General features: G+C 49.0%; 4 protein-coding genes across 5 annotated transcripts; 3 read left to right on the top strand and 1 right to left on the bottom strand.

The window, feature by feature from the left end:
* Window positions 1-848: 848 nt before the first annotated feature.
* Window positions 849-4258, bottom strand: ONS95_013792 (uncharacterized protein). The gene has a single exon (XM_058507439.1). The coding sequence runs from the start codon at window positions 4122-4124 to the stop codon at window positions 1017-1019; it is 3108 nt and encodes a 1035-aa protein (XP_058356608.1). The 5' UTR covers window positions 4125-4258; the 3' UTR covers window positions 849-1016.
* Window positions 4259-7031: 2773 nt separating this feature from the next.
* On the top strand, window positions 7032-8437 carry ONS95_013791 (uncharacterized protein; the record flags this gene model as incomplete). The annotated part of the gene is made up of 5 exons (XM_058507438.1): window positions 7032-7084; window positions 7133-7262; window positions 7313-7718; window positions 7805-7888; window positions 7941-8437. The coding sequence occupies 5 exons, from the start codon at window positions 7032-7034 to the stop codon at window positions 8435-8437; spliced, it is 1170 nt and encodes a 389-aa protein (XP_058356607.1).
* Window positions 8438-10545: 2108 nt separating this feature from the next.
* ONS95_013790 (uncharacterized protein) lies at window positions 10546-11457 on the top strand (the record flags this gene model as incomplete). Its single annotated transcript, XM_058507437.1, has 2 exons — window positions 10546-10744; window positions 10790-11457. 2 exons carry the CDS (start codon window positions 10546-10548, stop codon window positions 11455-11457), a joined length of 867 nt encoding a protein of 288 aa, XP_058356606.1.
* Window positions 11458-12600: 1143 nt separating this feature from the next.
* ONS95_013789 (uncharacterized protein) lies at window positions 12601-15260 on the top strand. 2 transcript variants are annotated; one of them, XM_058507436.1, is made up of 9 exons: window positions 12601-13245; window positions 13313-13343; window positions 13408-13506; window positions 13553-13728; window positions 13778-13841; window positions 13890-14270; window positions 14318-14544; window positions 14595-14906; window positions 14958-15260. In XM_058507436.1, the coding sequence occupies exons 3-9, from the start codon at window positions 13470-13472 to the stop codon at window positions 15111-15113; spliced, it is 1353 nt and encodes a 450-aa protein (XP_058356605.1). In that variant the 5' UTR covers window positions 12601-13245; window positions 13313-13343; window positions 13408-13469; the 3' UTR covers window positions 15114-15260. The 2 variants fall into 2 exon arrangements, with proteins under 2 accessions (XP_058356605.1, XP_058356604.1); XM_058507435.1 differs by having other exon boundaries at window positions 13392-13506.
* The last annotated feature ends 315 nt before the right edge of the window (window positions 15261-15575 follow it).

Below are 15575 nucleotides of genomic sequence, written 5' to 3'. Positions count from 1 at the left end.
AAACTCCATATCCCAAATCTGTCACGCACTCACGTAAGCCCCGTTTCACCCGCCAAGCCCCATCAGAAAAGCTTGAGTGAGCAAGCCGGGCCAAGAACACCACCCATCTGCAAACCTTACCATTGCATCAGCCCTATCATTTTCCCGGGTACAAGAATAAATACATGCTTTGTATGTCGATATCGAAAACACATAATATTCGTACTCCCACAATGCCGGAGTTTGCAGATTCCAAACTCCCACCTCTGCTACCTACTGTACTGTAGGAAGACTGCAGTCTAGGTAGGTACTGTACCTAGTCGCCGAACCGAAGCCAGCCCATTCCATTCCAGCTCAGCTGCGAGAGAGTGGCGGTGCATTTCCACTAAGTACCGAGCCATCAGACCAGGTGCGCAAGCTGAGCTATTTCCACATTTCATTCATGTCACAAGTACAGCGAAAGGTAATTCCTTGCTTGCTTGTATTTATTTGTATGGAAGTCTCGAGTTAATAAGATGAGGGGAAGGTATTAATTAATGTCTGTCAAGAAACAGCCCTTTTCAATTCCCTACTTAAACCTCCACTCGTTAGGTAGCTAGCAGCTCCCTTGGCTGCTCAACCTCAGTCGGCGAACCTCTCTGTTTCCACCCACGGATATATATCACTCGGGGATTCAATATCGTGATGATATATATTCATGCGGTGAACGATTAGTATTGGTCTTGAGACCATTGTATGGAAAGGTTTGTATGTATCGTGTTACTGTACTCGTCAGCACCACGCGTAAGCTGTTTTGCCACTGTTTTGCATCACAGCACAGCACAGCACCAACACAACACAACACCACACCACACAACCGCATGCAAGTCTCATCAAAAGGATTTGGATATGCAGTAACACTTTTCTACTAAGAACCCGACTCTATGCTACACTAACACATAACAGATAATACTGTACACGTCCCTCCTCCCTTCCATCTCTTCCTTTCAACACCAGACCAATCATACCCATCACTCTTCAAACAAACCCCAACCGAATCAGGGAATACAGAAATCAATCCAACTCCCCAAATAATCCATCTGGCTCCCCTTCCCCTCCCCCACAGCCCTCTTAACCCTCCTCTCAAAGTCCGCAAACCCCAACCTCCCCCACCCACCATTCTCCTCTGCCTCCTTGACCGCCCTCTCAATCTTCCATAACTGGAAGAGCGTCTCCTTTCTCGGCTTCTTGCCCGTCTTCATGAACTCTTGAGCTGAGGTTGGAGCTGAGGCCGAGCCGTTGAGCGCCGCCGGAGGTGAGAGGTCCATGTCGAGGATATCGGCGTCTGCGGCATTGTCCTCCTGACTGCGCTGCTGTCGTGCTTCGTGTTCTTCTTTCAGGAGAGGGATGAAGTCCGTTGTCGGGCGGCGGGCGGAAGTTGGATCATAGGGAATCTCAGCGTCGGGTCGAAATTGAGGAAGTGTTGGGTCGCGGTAGGAGAGAGAGGATGTCTCGGACTCGGGGGGTGTAGAGCGGGGAGGTGTGGATGGTGACGTGTGGGTATCCTGACCGTCACCGTATTCTGCTACCACGGAAAGGAGCTCGGTTGATGTAGGTGAAGACTGGGCTTGTTGTGGTCTCGGATTGGAAACCGATGCGGAGTCCGATGCGGGTGCTTCTAAGTTTGATCGCTGTGTGTTCGGAGGAGTTGTGTCTGGTATACTTGCGAAGTCAGACACGCTTCCATGATCATCATCATCTTGACGTGCAAGTGACTCGTCAACTTCGTAGCCAGTTGCAGCTAACAATTCTTCTAAAGGTCGTTCCCGTACTTGCTCAATTTCCACTTCACGGAATTGTGGCCATTCCCGGTTTGATGATGGTGGAGGTGGCCTGGCGAGAGGATTAGGAAGTGTTATTGTCTTTGATTGTCTTGGTTTTGCATCCTGAGCTTCCTTTTCCTGAGCCCATTTCTCAAACTCTGGAGTCATGTATAAATACCCCCACTTCTCTCTTTCTGCTTTTGTCGAAGCCGCCTCTATAGCCATGTCTTCTTTGTCCTTAAACAATGGGTCGAGCAGTTCATTGAAAGCCTGCTGGGTGACTTGGTAAAGGATCTCTTTTCCGGCATCCCTCTCTGCATCTGGGATTTCCATGCCTCCCCATCGCTCAGGCACGCTTCTAGAGGAATTTGATATGTTCGATTGTGTATCGAAGTCGTCCATATCTTCAGCGAATCGTACTCTTGATGAAGATCTTGAGTGAATAGTCGGTCTGGAAGGAGCTTTGGAACTCTCTCCAGCCATGCCAGACTGAGCCAGGATGTCGTCCTCATCTTTCCAGTTAGCTGGGGGGATTGCGCCTTCTTCCTCGTCGGTGTAGAACTGCCTTCTTTGCCACCGGTCATGCACGTCTTCCTGAGTCTGTTTCCGGAACATCGCCTGCTGGATGACTGCCCGTCTACTCTCTTTCCTTACGTTCTCAACCGTAGTACCGGGTCCATCAATTGCCTCTGCATCCTCATCCGTGACTCTGACAAAAGACGGAGGCCAATTCCGGTCAGCTTCTGGATTTGAAAGACTACTATCGGAATTGTTGCCCTCGTCGTCATCTCCGCTGGGCTGCTCCCGAAGCGGGTCCAGGGGAAAGTTCTCGGACTCCAAGTCTGGCTCGTCGCCCAAAGCCTCTGCTACTTGACCACGAATTCGTTGCAGATGTCGGAGGACGGCTGGCATTTGCTCAACCGTCTGTGGAGGATTGATAATGGTTTCCCAGTACCCAGCGCCGGTTCTGTCCCCATCTCCATGCCAATGACTGCGATAAGATCGAGGCACATCCCTTTTGAATACGTCCTCTCTGTTTCCCGTGTCATTGCTGCTTTCATTCATGATGCCCTTGCCATCTATGATTTGCAGATCTCCATTGACTCGAGCACTCTTGCCCTCGCCCGTACGAGGATCGGGAGCTCTGGGGTATCTTCCATCTTGACCAAAAGCACTGCTGAGGGGCTGTCGTCCACTTATCAGCCGATGAGCTTCTGTACTGCTCATCTGCTGTTCTTCTGCACCTTCAATCATATCCCGGTGTATCTGCCGATGGAGAACGTAGTATGAACGGAACATCCGAAGAAAGTCTTTCCTATCCACGTACCCATCTGCGTCAATGTCATACCCGTCAAATATCTTCCTCCATTTATCCTTTTTCTTTCGATATGCCACACCGTGAAGAAACTCTGGGAAGCCTATTAAATCGTCCTTGTTGGTATCGTAGAAAGCAAACATGCGGTCAAATATCAGGCTGGGTGCCGAATGTCTGTAGCCTCCGAGAGGTACGAGACATCGCTCAAAGGTCCTCCGATCCATAGCAAGATTGATATCATCCGGATCGTCCCTCCAATCCGTGTTTGCCATGAATGTCCATTGCTCCCAGTATGCGTCCAACTCAGGTCTCTCGAACCCTGTTTCCCTCGAAAGCTTCGTAGTGATCTCCTTTGGCAACACTCTCATCACAGACTCTGGATCCCCCGAATACCAGACCGGCTGTATGTGCCTTGGACCAAATGATATTGCCGGAACCTTAATCTTGTAAAATATATGTGTCTTGGTGTGTAAGCCTTGAGATTCGCAGTTCTCGCAGAGGTCGTAGTCGGCGCAATTCGCACATCGGTATCGAACTCCTCTAATGGGGAGCATATTGCAGCTATTACAAGCACATCCTCTATGAACATACGCATTTCGTCTTGTAGCATCCTCCGAGACTCGAAATAAGAGTTGGACGATATTCTGGCCGTTGCGTTGATAGGACTGTGGCATGTTGGTCCAACCATACTCCTCCGCAAAAGCCTGATCATCTACCACAGTCTCTCCATCCGTCAACGTTCTAGCAACAATATGCCCTTCTCCATCATTCTCAACAGCGTCGTCGACGAAGATTCCGCTGCCATCTATGAGGGTCGGCGTAATGTCGTTCGCAGTGGCGGCTCGCCTTCGTCTTCTGTGGACTGCATTGCTTCGATGTAACGTTGAGCCATGTCCCTTCTCTTCTTCTTCTACCAGACTCCGATAAAACCAGTATGCCGTGAAAGCTGTTGCTACAGAAGCAAATCCGATGACCGCGAGTCTGGATCTGGTGAGGGTGCTCGAGGCTGCGGAGGATGAGGCTGACATTGTTGAATGCTGAAGCCCGTAGGCAGGTTGAATACTACCGGGCCATTTATTGGAGACGAACAGTCATTACCGCCCTGAACCGAAATTCAGAAGATTGTGGGCTTGGAACTGCTGTGGTGTCGTTGTCCGTTGAGAATATTGGTCAGGGTCCAGAAATTGAAGTCGCGAAAACGCGCCAAGACTCGCCTTGACCGTCAGCCTTCTCCAACCCGGCAGCCTTCCTCAGCACCATCCTACTATCAACAGGTCATCTGCACAGCGCAAGTCCTTCAAAGAAACGTATCTTTGGCACTGTCTAATAGTATCGTTGCTGAGAATCTCCCCCTTTTACGTTGCAATTCTTTACGTTTTACGATGACTCTTTCTGCTATCGCTCTCAACATGACCAAGGTGTCGTTGCCTCCTCTGGACCAAGTCCAAGCCTACGTTCACTGGTGCAAAGTTCTTCGCAAAACTCATCAGCCTCCGTCGATTCAATTTGTTTCACTGCGTAATGAAGATTTTGCTTCATGGTCCGAGATGGTAACATCATCCCGCCTCCTCCGTCGTCAAACAGGATGATATTTTAGTAGGCTGAATCACTCAGCCACATGTGCTTTCAGAGCACGATTATACAGGTTTACTATCTGACTAATATGTTTGACCCAGAAATTGCCCATTTTTGAAAAGTCGAGTGGCAGATTCAAGGCACAGTGGTAACAATGGATGTCCATTTTGGCAAATGTAGCTTCGATGGGTTTCAATCATCAGCAGCATTGCGAATGCAATGTAGGTCATGCATTGGACAGTGCCTTATGCTTATCTGGTTAATTTGAGTCTACTGCTGAGTGCTCCGTGGCGACGAGGATTTCTACTTTCTTCCTGAAGATTCAAATCAATCCTTCTGTGCGCCGGGGAGCCAATCGGCATCATGGCTTCAATCTCGCAACATCGAGTCTGCAGCTTGACTTGAGGTTCAAGAAAAACAGACATTTCCCCATTTGTTCAAGCAATAGAGTTTGGCTCTTCCTTGCTACTGGATATGTTCACGGGAGTTGTGGCAAGCAATTCCAAGAAACTCTGAGATATATCAACAGAAACTCTCCTGCACGGACCTCACATACATCAAAAGTCACCACATCCCTCCTCTCCTGACATTTGCATTCGTCTGAAAGTTGGACAGCTCGTCCCGGCAGCTCCGTTGTGTGGTTCACGAGATTCGTCACCACGAAGGCTATCCTTTGCCAGAGGATCGTCAAGAATCTCTATGCATTAACTGTGCCAACGCCACGATGCCGGGACGCATGCATTCCAATGCATTTTATGCCAGAGACTTGGTTGTCTGGGGCATAAGATCAGTGGTGGCTCAAACCTCGAGCACACAAGCACGGTATTATTGTACAACTTATGATGGCCGCCTTCGCATAGCTGAAGCCGTCTCTCCCTGTTGGCAACGATGGGGAGTTTGCTTTGCAGTTTTCACAGTACTACCTAGATATCTTGAAGACATGTTGGAGAGTCTTCGTGAATCTCAATGCCACGTCATCCATGAAGTACCTTGACTCGTACTGTTTCCGTGCTGACTGGAATGAAAGGTTCTTCGGTTCGTCTGCCGAATTTCACGTCGCCATAAAGTCCTCCGGGCATGACCCAAGGCTACTGACGCAGAGCAAGTTCATGCGTACCAGAGAAATGATATAGTTCTAATAACGCGCAGCCTCCAAGAACAATACGTTGGATTCAATGCTTTGGGAACTCTTGGTGGTCTCGAAACTCCAGGCTTCAATTGCAGTCCAGACTTTCTAATTATGTCCTCAAGTGACGGCGAGGGACGAGTCCGTCTTGGATGACGAAGTTCTCCCCATCTTTTCATTTCGCAATGAATCATGTCGTCGTATGTGCAATCTTGGCCAGCTCTGGTTTCTTGACCCTCGGCCGCGGCTGGGCCAACGATCAAACAGCCCCTGTCTCGAGATGCAGTTCTTCGTCTCAACATCCTGGCTTGCCTAAGCGATACGATGCGTATCCCGAAGTGGCCCCTAAATGTCACCTGAATGTCTCTCGGGACAACTTCTGGCTTCACCACTGGCTACGACGTGAGCATTGTTTGTCGTCCGAATAACCATAGGTTTAAAGTTTTGCTGCATCGTCGACTCAAGCATTCTCTGACCACTCATCACCGCTGTTTAATTTATTTCGAACCTTACAGTAAGCGCTGCAATTGGCCACTCAAACGGGCTCGTTTCGCATTGACCCCCGCCCGGATCTCAGGCGTTGCGAGTTTCCAATCCGAGACTGAGTTTTCATCTGATATCGACTTGACGCACCTTGGCAGTCGCTTGTCCACTTTCGTCCGGTCTTCCAGTCTCTTTTTCAGCCTCCTCCTTGCAAAGCCCGGTTGTTGATCCGACAGCCCATGGCAAAAGCCCTCCAAAGGATCACATGTGGTTAGAGGGCATCGGACGACAGACCTAAGCAAGATTGGCTTTACCGCCGCTAGCGCATGAGGATCTGAGTCCCAGCAATAACCCAGGCTCTCAACCTGTTCAGCCCCTACTGCAACTCGTGTTCATCCCAGAGAATGTGAGAACATTGGATTGTGGATTGTCTGAGCGCCAGACCATGAACCGGTTAGGATGACAGGATGGGACATCCATGCTCGTCGTTCCGCCGTCAACCGAAATGATATCGGCGCTTCCAGCTGACCTGCTGTATATAACATACAGTAGTTTCCTCCCAAAGTAGTCTTACTCTAACCATCATCTTCAACTTCTCTTCCGCCTTTGCACATTCGTTTCTAGTTCTGCGAACTATACATTCTTTAACAGTCCTTACACAAGTTCATAACTTTTACCACTTAGGCCGGCCCAACTTCACTTCTCTGATCTTCATATATTACATTTGAGCGTCGTTCTTCCAAACCTCACAATGTATACCCAAGCACTTCTTATTTCAGCCCTTGTGGCCATCACTGAAGCCCGGTAAGCATCGAAGCTCAGTAAGTACGATCAACAACTGACAAGATATAGATTCGCTCAGGAACAGATCCCCATCCAAGCTATCTCGGATCTTGGTGCCTTTGGAAATTCTGGCGAGGCTGCAACGCTCGCTGGTCAATCCATCTCATTCTTGCTCGCAGCCGCTAACCCTTGCGGAAAGGTAAACACATCCACTACTTTCCGACTTCAAACTCTTTCTAACTCTTCCAGCTTTCCCAAGCAGACAAGATTGTCGCCACCCTCGGAACGGATCCAGAAGTTATTGCAGCTGCCCGTGGTCTTGTCGCCGCCGAGCAAAACTTCAACCCCTTTGTCGTTTCCGTCCCTTCTATCTGCAGCGATGCTTCCCTTCCCGCAACTGAGGAGCTTAGAGGTGTTGTTCCTCTCGTCGATCCTGCCGTTACCGGGTCTGATGTCGAGAATGCCAACTCCGCTACCTCTCTTACCACCCCCTTCGATGCTACGGGACTGAGTGTCGCCGAGGTTATGGCTGCTCAGGGCTTCTCAAACTTCACAACCAAGGCAGCTGATGGAACCGCTGGAGCCGCACCAGCCGGAGGCGCTGGAGGAAATGCAGGCGCTGGAGGAGCTGGAGGAGCTGACGCAGCCCCAGTCGGTAAGTTTTAGTCCTCCTCCCTGTTGCAATACACTCGAGAACATCAAACCGGTCTCGAAACCATGACAATTACTGACTTCAAGTAGCTGCACCAGCGGCATCAAATCCTGCTAGCGCAGTCGCCGATGCCTGTGTTCCATCCACAACTTTCATCACCGCAACCAAGGCTGGTGAGTCCACTACCACATTCCCCAACCTTACCACAAGCTAACATTCACGAAGCCGGATCTGCCGCCACTGGTGCTGCCGCCGTTGAGACTGGTGCCGCTGATGCCCCAGCTACCGCAGCCCCAGCCGCCGGAAATGGAGTCGGAGCTGTCAGTGACCCAGTAACTGGAACATTCGATGGATTCGTCGCCTCATCCATTGCCGGCAACGACTTCGGAACATGCGTACCAACCATCAAGTTTGAGGCCGGACTCAACGGCCGCAAGGAGACTGAGTTCACCTTCCAAGCCATCGACCCAGTCGTCAACAAGGGTCAACAAGAGGCCTTGAACCCCAACATCATCACCAACCGCATCTGCGATCAACTTGGCAACGTCTGTGGAGCCAGCGAGGCCGGAAAGGCAGCATGCTTGGCCGCAAAGGCTGACATTCTCGCTCTCGGCACCCGCGATCAATCCACCGCCGATGCATGGAACACCGCTCTCGGATTCGCCGGTACCAACACCAACCCAGACAACGCTCCTCAAGCCGGTCTCGTTGGCCACACATAAATGTGACGAACGCATACATGATTTTACTTTTCCGCAATTGCTATCTAGCTCGAAATGGGTCGGAGTAATGGGATCTGGGCGCGGACTTGGAGCCAGCAGACGCGGTTTCGATGGGAACACAAATTTGGGAATGTACATTATAAGAAGATGATTATCAGAGGAGTTTAAATTTTAACAAACGAATTTTTGGTGGATAAGACTTGCAAATTCGTGTACATAGAATCTGATCCTTGATGACTTGAATGTGTTTGTGACCTGGGTAAATGAATATGGCAGAGATCCCTCCTTCATCCATCCCTCACTTGAATGTCATAACCACATTCCACGGCACGCTCTGCCCTCAGTACCCAATTATGATGCTCAAGTTGGCATTGGCCCTCTGCTCCGATCCTGCTTCTTGCTTTTTATCCCCTTCAAACTTGGCAGTCGCGACTTTCGTCTCAAACTACCCCTCATTCATAGCGGGATGACGATATAGGTCATGGCGAGAGCTAGGACGGCTCTGAAACTTCCGAGGCCCTTGAAGATTCCTTGAATCATCGAAGAACCTGAGAGGTTGTGAGTGTGATCGTCTCCTACATTGGACTGTTGAAAGTGCAACGAATTGTTTTCGAGCGCTCTAGATTAGTGTCTGTGTCAAGACTTTAGCAAGCCACTGCAGAAAAGTAGCGAGATGCCACAAAACTGTTACAAGGAGAACACTAATAACTAAGATGCTCAAAAGATAGCTTGGGGTATGCTTGACTTCAATCCTTTTGTTGCCGAGGCAAACCTGCTTGTTGCTTGCTGCTGCCAGAATATGCAAGCTTTTATGATCCACCGACCAGTTATCGAACAAACAACTGGCCTACTGGGCCAATACTTCTATGAGAAACGGTCAGCGGGCTGATGTGGCGTTCCAAAGCAAAGTTTTGGAAAGCAAAAAAATTGGGCCGAGACTACAAGCCGATCATTGATCTTCGGTAACGTCTTTCTGTAGCATGTAAGACATAGCTTATGTTATCGCTATATAGAGTTCTAATCATTGCACGAGACCCTTGTGGCAAAGCAAGGACATATCCAACAATGCCTACGTGGCATAGTGAGCTGGAATCTGGGGGTGTCAGGTGACAAAAATGGGCGTAAACAGATCATCAACGGAAGTTTCTCCAGATAGTTGTCAAGGAAATAATGTGAGGACGGAAAGATGATCTAGATAGGGTCTCTTTCCTTCTGAAGCTTGGTTTGAAACTCGAGGATTCACCTTGGCTCTTCCTAGTTGTTTGTGAAAGCAGGCCTTGCCTACGATTCAGCTGGGACCAAGAAAATCAAACGACGCTTGGTCCTTAGCTCTAGGTAGATATCTCAAACTACAGGAGTTCCTATAGCAATCCACGCAAAACTTTGGTTTGCTCAAATTACATATTACCTCATGTGTCCTATGATGGCAATGCGGGGTCAAGGACCCCAGGGCCAGGCAACAATGTTGAAAAATATCAAAGTTGGAAACAATCAGCTACCATTTACCCATCAAAAGCTGTCATCATGCCCCCGAGACAGTCCTATAAACTTTTGGTTTGCGCTCTAAAGTTCTTAGGTAGTATCAAGCAATTGCCTTGTTGCGCGAGATATTTAGTTTTTAGTCTTATTGACTTTCGCTTAGGAGGTGGCCACTGAGAGCGGCTCCTAGGCATCTTCCCAGCCTACGAGAGTGCAAGCCCGCGGTAGAATAATATGTCTGACTAACGTGCAGTGAATGAGCAGTTCTGCTGTCATATGCTCTTTTGTAGTGATGGACGATTCTGTACTAGGAATTAAATTCTTACAGTAGAGTCACTAGACTATCTAAAGCACAGCAACAGCCCGTATGCTTATCACTCCTTTTATTCCCCATCACCGATACTATCCAATAATTCGGTCTTAACTTTGCGTATTCCATACCATATCCGAACCCGCTGTTGTTAGCTCAGCCTCGCTTAATTTCTGTTTGTTTGGCCCACTTCAACCGTCGTCGATATCAACATCATCCTGAAGTGGTTACCTGACGCAAGCATCGCGACACGACGCACCGAAACATTCGCGACAGGTTGGCGGTCTTAGCCTACAAAATCTGTGTGATGTCAGATACGATGAACGTCGCAGAGCTCTCCTCTTTCGCTACGGTGCCGATGTCCGACTCGAACATGCAGATCGAACATTGCACGTCGCCAGCAGAGGTAGGTGGCAGCCTCGCGGTAGTGAAGGTAGCAGAGCTTTCTTCATCTGAGCAGCTTCTGCGTGCCATAATTATAGCACTTGCTAGGGGCGCTTTTCTGCAAGCTCAGTCACGTACGTGATTCCTCCCACTATGCGAAACAATCTGACATTTTACAGAAGATCAGGACTCTCTCCATCACGATCCTCCAAGTTTCTCCAGCGTACCTCTCGAAGTACTTCTGCACATCATTAGCTTCGTCGGAGATGATTCAGACGGACTGTATACCAAGGCCTGCCTCGCTTTGACCTGCTCCAAGATGTACCAAGCCTACAAGATGGTTCACTCCGGACCCATCGCATGGGATGTTGGTCCTCCTCTCATTGACACAAAAGGTCACAGATGGGAATATGCTTTACAGCACCACATTGGAGTTTTCCTGGGACCAGCCTACCGCAGACACCGATTCGATTCCCGGTTTGTCTACCCTTTGAAGAAATGGCCGGCATTTCTCTCCCGCCAAGCTTACGGCAATGCACACAGTAAGAAGGAGGTTGAGCTGAACGATCGGTACCAGGACTGGGGCGGGCTTTCATTGCCGCAGAAGCCGAAACTTTCCATGGTCATTAAGTCGCTGCCAAATCCTTTTGGGTTGGGTGACGAATGGTATGCGCTGGCGTTCAAGGCGCTGTGGAAGCTGCAAATAAACAATTACGCGGATGCTCGTTCCAAAGATGCGGGCTTGAAAGGTCCACCAAGATATCTCTTTATATATGATATGATGATGAAGGAATACGAGGAGTTCTACGATGGCTTTGTAGAGTGGACTGTAATGATGGGGATCTAGGATCTTGTAAAAGTTCGATCGAGGCGATAGTTTGGGAGGTTGACTGAAAGGTACGAGAGTGTTGTTTGCAGTTGGTGTACCGCCTCTAGTTGCGATGCTGTTCTCGATACACAGTGAGTATATGCTGTTGGAGGGGGCATTCGATGGCGGTAATCAGACTGCTGTCGTTAAGCTATGGAAAATACATCACTTTCACGAACGGGTGAGAGGAAGTGGCGTACCTACCATTGCAGAATAAACAGTTGTAGCCAATCTAATGATAGGCGTTGCCTATCAGACCAGAGCTGACACAAACAGAAGAGAAAAGTCATTTGGAGAATCTTGCTGTCGTCAAGCGGTATCCACTGCCATGCGAAACTCCAATTCAAAGATGGCAAGTCGTTGGAAAGTGCCCCGAACGCATTTGCATCTAGAAATCGCAATTATACTGAGTTTGCAAGTGCTAGCTTGGAGAGCGATGTCCGGTGGGCCGCCTACCCTAGGAGCTCATAAGCTCTCTTTTGGTTATTGTGTTTCACTAAGGCCGTACGCTCTGCTATCGCTTGCATTTCTATTGCATACAGTTCTACACGATCTCGAAAGGAATTAGCACGTATCACTGCCAATATCTTTCTTTCGGCTCTCCAAATGATAAACTTGGATCTATGTGGGCTTGAACAATGGCTCCTTGTACCAAACTAGCCCGCCATTTCTGTTGGTGTGCTGTTCCTTGGAGGCCAGCAATCCTTCGAGGGATTACAAAGAACGAACCTGCTGAGCACTGAGTCGAGTGGCTTAATCTAAGGTTCAAACATCTAAGCAGTTTTCTTCACAGTGCGCCTCAAGATGAGGTATTATCCCTCCGGACCAAAGCTGGAAGCCAATATGAAATTGGCCCAGCTTCAAATCGATGAACCCGATTGTCTGGGAGAGCTTGGTTCCGACGTATCAATGGTGAATTCGAAGCTATTCACATGAACCCAAGTTGAGACAAATGACCCACTTCCCCAGACTTTTCCCAGAAAACTTTCGCGAGCCAAGGTTACATAACCTTAGATGTATGTGGGGCTGGTGTGTAGGGAGGACGAGGGCTGGGGGAATTCCGAGTGGATTTAACCTCGTACAGCGAGCACAACCTCGAGCAATATCCTCATGCAAGTTGGACAGACGAGACGCAACCATCTGAGTTAAGCAACCAAAATGGCATGTGGGAGAGAAGACTCAAGCTTCCTCGATTCGACAGCATGAGTGCCCCTTTGTTTGTACAAGAACGCCTCATTGCGGTGTGCGTTTGCTTAACGTGCTGTTTCACTTTGGTGGCGTGCGCCTCAAAATAAACCTCGCTTCAATGCTTCCGACCACACGGCACTCTTGGAATCACAATCGCAAAGCGTCTAGACAAGACCAAAAACACATCAGATAAGGTCTAGTGTAACATCTAGCCACCTGACAGGGACAAAGTTTGGGGTTGGACCCACTAATCCCCAACTTACCCCGCTGCCAGTATGCACATTGAGATCGGCAGATGTTTTCAGGCGAACATGGGCGAATTGGCTGAAATGAAATTAGCTATATCTCCAGGAGTTGCAACTGTTGAGTTCATGGGTTGTTTTCTTCAGAGTTGTCAGTTACCTTGAACGATCAAATCAACCTTGATACGTTTTCTGTATCTCATTCCATACCACAATTCGACTTCACCATGGCGGACCAACCCAAGGAGAGCGTGACGTCCCACTGGAAATGTCTTCTCGCTTGCACCCTAATGTCGATGTGCCCATTTCAGTATGGTATTGACTTTGGTATCATCGGGTAGGTGCTTCACCTCGAGCGAGGGATGCGATTCTGCTGTTTCCCATGAGGCTAAGAATTGAGATAGAGGTTTGCAAGCAATGCCTGGCTTCCTTCAGGTAAGTCAACTAGACTTTCTAGATTGTTGAGGTTTTAACTTATCAAAGGTTTTCGGAAACGTAGACCCTTCGACGCCTCTGGGGTACAACATTTCGCCTGGGCGTCAGCAACTCATCTCGTCCTTGATGATCTTGGGTGCTTTCCTCTCTTCCTCTGCTGCCGGTATGGAAAGTGGAACTTTCTGTCTGATCCGACTAATGTTGCTTAGGTCCCATCGCGAAATTCATTGGCCGAAAGGCCAGTATCTGGGTTGCGTGTATCCTCTGCATCGTTTCAAATGTTGTGATGATGACAACTACATCGATCGGTGGTTTGTATGCCGGAAGACTAGTAATTGGCCTCGCCAATGGGATGTACATGACCTTCTCCCAATTATACCTTCAAGTAGGTGCTTCGAATTCTCGGGATAGGATATGGCTTACCTTTTCTGAAGGAGTGTGCTCCAGCACGGTATCGCGGTCTCACTGTGGGTGCTTTCCAGAGTTGGACTTCGATCGGTAAATGATTTGATCCATGAAGAGATGGCAGGCTAACTTTGGCACTAGGTACTCTCATCGGTACCATTATTGATAACTTCACGGTGAAGCTGGGTGGAAGACAAGCCTATATTGTGCCTCTGGGCATCGTCTATGTCGTTCCTGGGTTGCTATCTCTTGCCCTTTTCTTCATCCCAGAGTCACCACGATGGCTCCTCCAGATGGACAAAGAAGAGGCAGCGCGGAAGTCCTTGCTTTGGCTGCGACCCTTCCCTGAGACAGTGGAAGCCGAACTCTACGAAATGAAGACCGCAATCGATGCCGAGAAAAGTCTTGCACAGAACTCAGAAATTGTTGACCTCTTCCGCAATCCAGTTGATCGCCGCCGAACTCTCCTCGCCGTCGGCGCCGTCACTCTCCAAGCAGCATCTGGTGCTATGTATATGATCTGTGAGTCTTTCCACTGAGCTTCTGTATCAATTACTGACAAGTCGCAGCTTACGGCACATACTTCTTCGAGATGGCTGGTGTGGGCAATGCGTTCGAGAACTCCTGCATCTTGACCGGTGTTGGTGTCTTTATCATTTTGGTCAACTCTGCTATCATCACTAGATATGGCCGTCGCAGAGTGTTCCTGACAACAGGATTGATCATTTGCGGTATATGTCAACTTATTATCGCGGCAGTCTACACGGTCAACCCTGGGAAACAGTCCACTGGAAAGGTAAACAAGTCTTTTGTCAGAATGCACAGCAAGAAACTAATATGTGATAGGTCATCGTTGGCATATCCGTTCTATATATCATGGGGTACAACGGAATGGTTGCGACTTATGCCTGGCTTTGTGGAGGAGAGTTTCCTTCCCAACGACTTCGATCCTATACTTTCGGTCTCGCTTCAGCTATCGGCTTCCTTGGGGCATGGCTCACCACCTTTACTGCGCCTTACTTTATCAACCCGTCAGCACTCAATTGGGGACCAAAGTATGGATACATCTGGACTCCCAGCTGCTTCATTGGCGCTGCTTGGGTGTGGTTCTATCTACCTGAGGTCAAGAACCGTACTTTCGAGGAAATTGACGAAATGGTAAGCATGTCGAATCAGACTTTCATTTTGCATGAGCTAAACAGTCCACAGTTTCTGGCACGTATACCAGCACGCAAGTTCCGCGGTTACAAATGTATCGGTGCGGCAGCTCTTGCTGTCGATGAGAAGGTCCCGCGTGTCAGTGTTGAGGAGGTTGTTTGGACGAATCCAAAGGCCGCCACTGAAGCTGCCGTGCATGTGGAATGAGTGATGGGGATTTTGCCACGAGAAATCAGGGTTGGAGTAATAAAGACCGGAGTAACTGTCAGGGCGAACGAGTGAAGAGACGTAGTGACAGATAGTATCTTGTCCACAGTGACGAGTTTTGCTGCTTTAATATTCACGACATTACCCATGTGTTTTTCGGTCTAAGAGCTTCTCCTAGGCTCATATATCGCGCCGCCCAGTTGCATTTCTCCCGTAAATACCTGCAAGAAAGACCAGAACACCGGCTTCATCCTGTACAGTAGTCTCATATTCTAACATGGCAAGATTGGTCTAGAACAATAGAGCGCTGTCGGATTACCTCCAATCACTGTAGCAGCACCATGACCTGCAGGCTCCACCCTGCAAACATATTGAGTTCTAGATTCTCACATCGTGTTCGGTTGCGTCCCCGGTGTTGTAGATCTGCCTATCGATGAAGCAGAGACACAGCACTCGTTCCTA

The sequence above is a fragment of the Cadophora gregata genome (genome assembly GCF_030347475.1).
Source record: "Cadophora gregata isolate MNR1 chromosome Unknown scaffold_8, whole genome shotgun sequence".
Lineage (NCBI taxonomy): Eukaryota > Fungi > Ascomycota > Leotiomycetes > Helotiales > Ploettnerulaceae > Cadophora > Cadophora gregata.
This window is presented reverse-complemented; position numbering and strand designations above follow the sequence as displayed.